Source organism: Octopus sinensis, linkage group LG5 (genome assembly GCF_006345805.1).
Source record: "Octopus sinensis linkage group LG5, ASM634580v1, whole genome shotgun sequence".
Lineage (NCBI taxonomy): Eukaryota > Metazoa > Mollusca > Cephalopoda > Octopoda > Octopodidae > Octopus > Octopus sinensis.
Genome location: NC_043001.1, coordinates 112,394,518 through 112,396,407, shown reverse-complemented (window position 1 = coordinate 112,396,407; position 1,890 = coordinate 112,394,518). Strand labels below are relative to the sequence as shown.

General features: G+C 35.1%; 1 protein-coding gene across 1 annotated transcript; it reads right to left on the bottom strand.

Moving 5' to 3' along the window:
- Positions 1 to 454: 454 nt before the first annotated feature.
- On the bottom strand, positions 455 to 1,396 carry LOC115212245 (microtubule-associated protein RP/EB family member 1-like). Its single transcript, XM_029781082.1, has one exon. It carries the CDS (start codon positions 1,394 to 1,396, stop codon positions 455 to 457), a length of 942 nt encoding a protein of 313 aa, XP_029636942.1.
- Positions 1,397 to 1,890: the final 494 nt, after the last annotated feature.

Genomic DNA, 1,890 nt, shown 5'->3' with positions numbered 1-1,890 from the left:
ATATGCTTCTACTGAATCTTGACCTTTTGTACATTTAATGACCTCTTAATTATCAATTAAAAGAAATACTCCAATGTTAATTAACTCTAATAATGACCCCTTTGTTATTAGTTCGCTCAATCTGTTTGAAATTGTAGCTAAACATTTCTTCAAGTGAAATCCCATCCGTTTTAGACAAGAGACGAGTAGAACCTGATATACGAAAAATATGGATTAGCCAAGACAGAAATGCCTTCGATTATAAGTTTAATTGATCAGAGCTGACGTTTTGAGGGTAAAAAAGAATGATAAAAATGTCCTATAAATGGCGACAGAAATCAATATCAAAATTTAAAAATAACAACTGGAAAAATATAAAAATAATTTAGAAGTGAAGAAATAAAATTCACTGACTGAAGAACAACGATTGTTGATCCATGTTTTACTGACATTACGGGTAATAGAGAACAGAGTTTTATAAAGGAATTCCTTGTTGATATAAGACTGTTTTTATTGACATTCTCAAGCTGTCTATCGGTTCCTCGAGGCATAACTTTTCGATTTCACGTAATTTATCATAGAAATACCTCTTTTCCCGATTCGAATGTTCGTAATTAGTGGACAACTTTTCCTTTTCTTTCTGAAGTTCCCTAACTGCTTGTTCAAGCTCTGCTTTCTCTCGTAATAAATCAGATCGAAGTTCTTTTTGTTCATCTGCTTCTTGTTCGAAGCTGTAAATGCTGTTAAGAATCCCGCAATAAGTTTCGTCAGTCTGCGACAAAGTATCTACCAAATTGGCCTTAGTTAATATGCTCACAGCACTTTGTAGCCTTGAAGGAGGAGGAGAATTAGAAGTATGATGAGGAGATTGAGGTGGAGGAGAAGATGTAGTAGGAGAGATAATAGCTGCTCTTTGTTTGATGTACTTTGGCATTCTCTTGGCTTCTGCTGCTAACCTGCATTCTCCTCCGCGTATGTCCTTGGTGAATCGATCTTTTGATGCTGCTCGGTTGCAGCACATTTGGCGTAGCTTATTTACGTCGTAAGGTTCGCCACTGTAGTTAGCCTCAAAAAACCCCTTAAACCATTGTCCAAAATAGTAGTTAGCTTGGAAGTTTCCCCGCATCATATTTTCCATTGGGAAATTCTTTTCTACACCAACAGTATTGAATGCACTTTGGAGCCGTTTAAAATTATTATGTCTCGAGCTAACACTTAGGTTCTTACCGAACCTGATTTCGGAAACTTTAATAGAATTAGGAAAAAGTAAAAACATCCCGAAACATAAATCGAATCCGCTGCCAAGGTCTTCAATGCGCTCAAGTTGAGGGTTAATGTACCGTTGGAGGAAGTCCATCAATTCCTTTTTACTAGTATTTCGGACATTTGGTAATACTGTAATAGCTTTCCAAGCCATGGTAGATGCCTTTTTTTCTTTAATTCGCTTTTTAATTATTTTTCCGAATAGTTAATTTTCGTTCTTTTAATAGTTCTGTAATTCTGAGGGGTAATTTTCAATTTAGATTTATTTACTATTTTCAATTTTTCAATTAGTTTCAAATGACAAGCAGCAGGGGCGATATGGATAACAAGAAAAGATATATATCTGGTTTCAGAGAATTATAACAATTATCTAAGTTTTGCAGCTTACTAACTTTCCAGAAGCGAATTTTCTTGTTCGTATTAGACGCTTAGGAAGGCTTAGAAACTATAGGAAAAAATAAAGGCCAAAAAGCGACATCCCAAGAATGCGTTACTTTCTAACGATCCTTGTTGTTACGTCATTTACTTGTTTATAACGTCATAGAATTCAGCTTGAGTTATCACTTCAATAAGTTTCACTCAAACTTCAATGTAACATTTACGTAGCTTAACAGTAGTCTATAAAAGGCAATACGGGAGTATTGTGAC

Coding starts and splice junctions, on each gene's coding strand:
- LOC115212245 (XM_029781082.1), bottom strand. CDS start 1,396: ATGGCTTGGAAAGCTATTACAGTATTACCAAATGTCCGAAATACTAGT.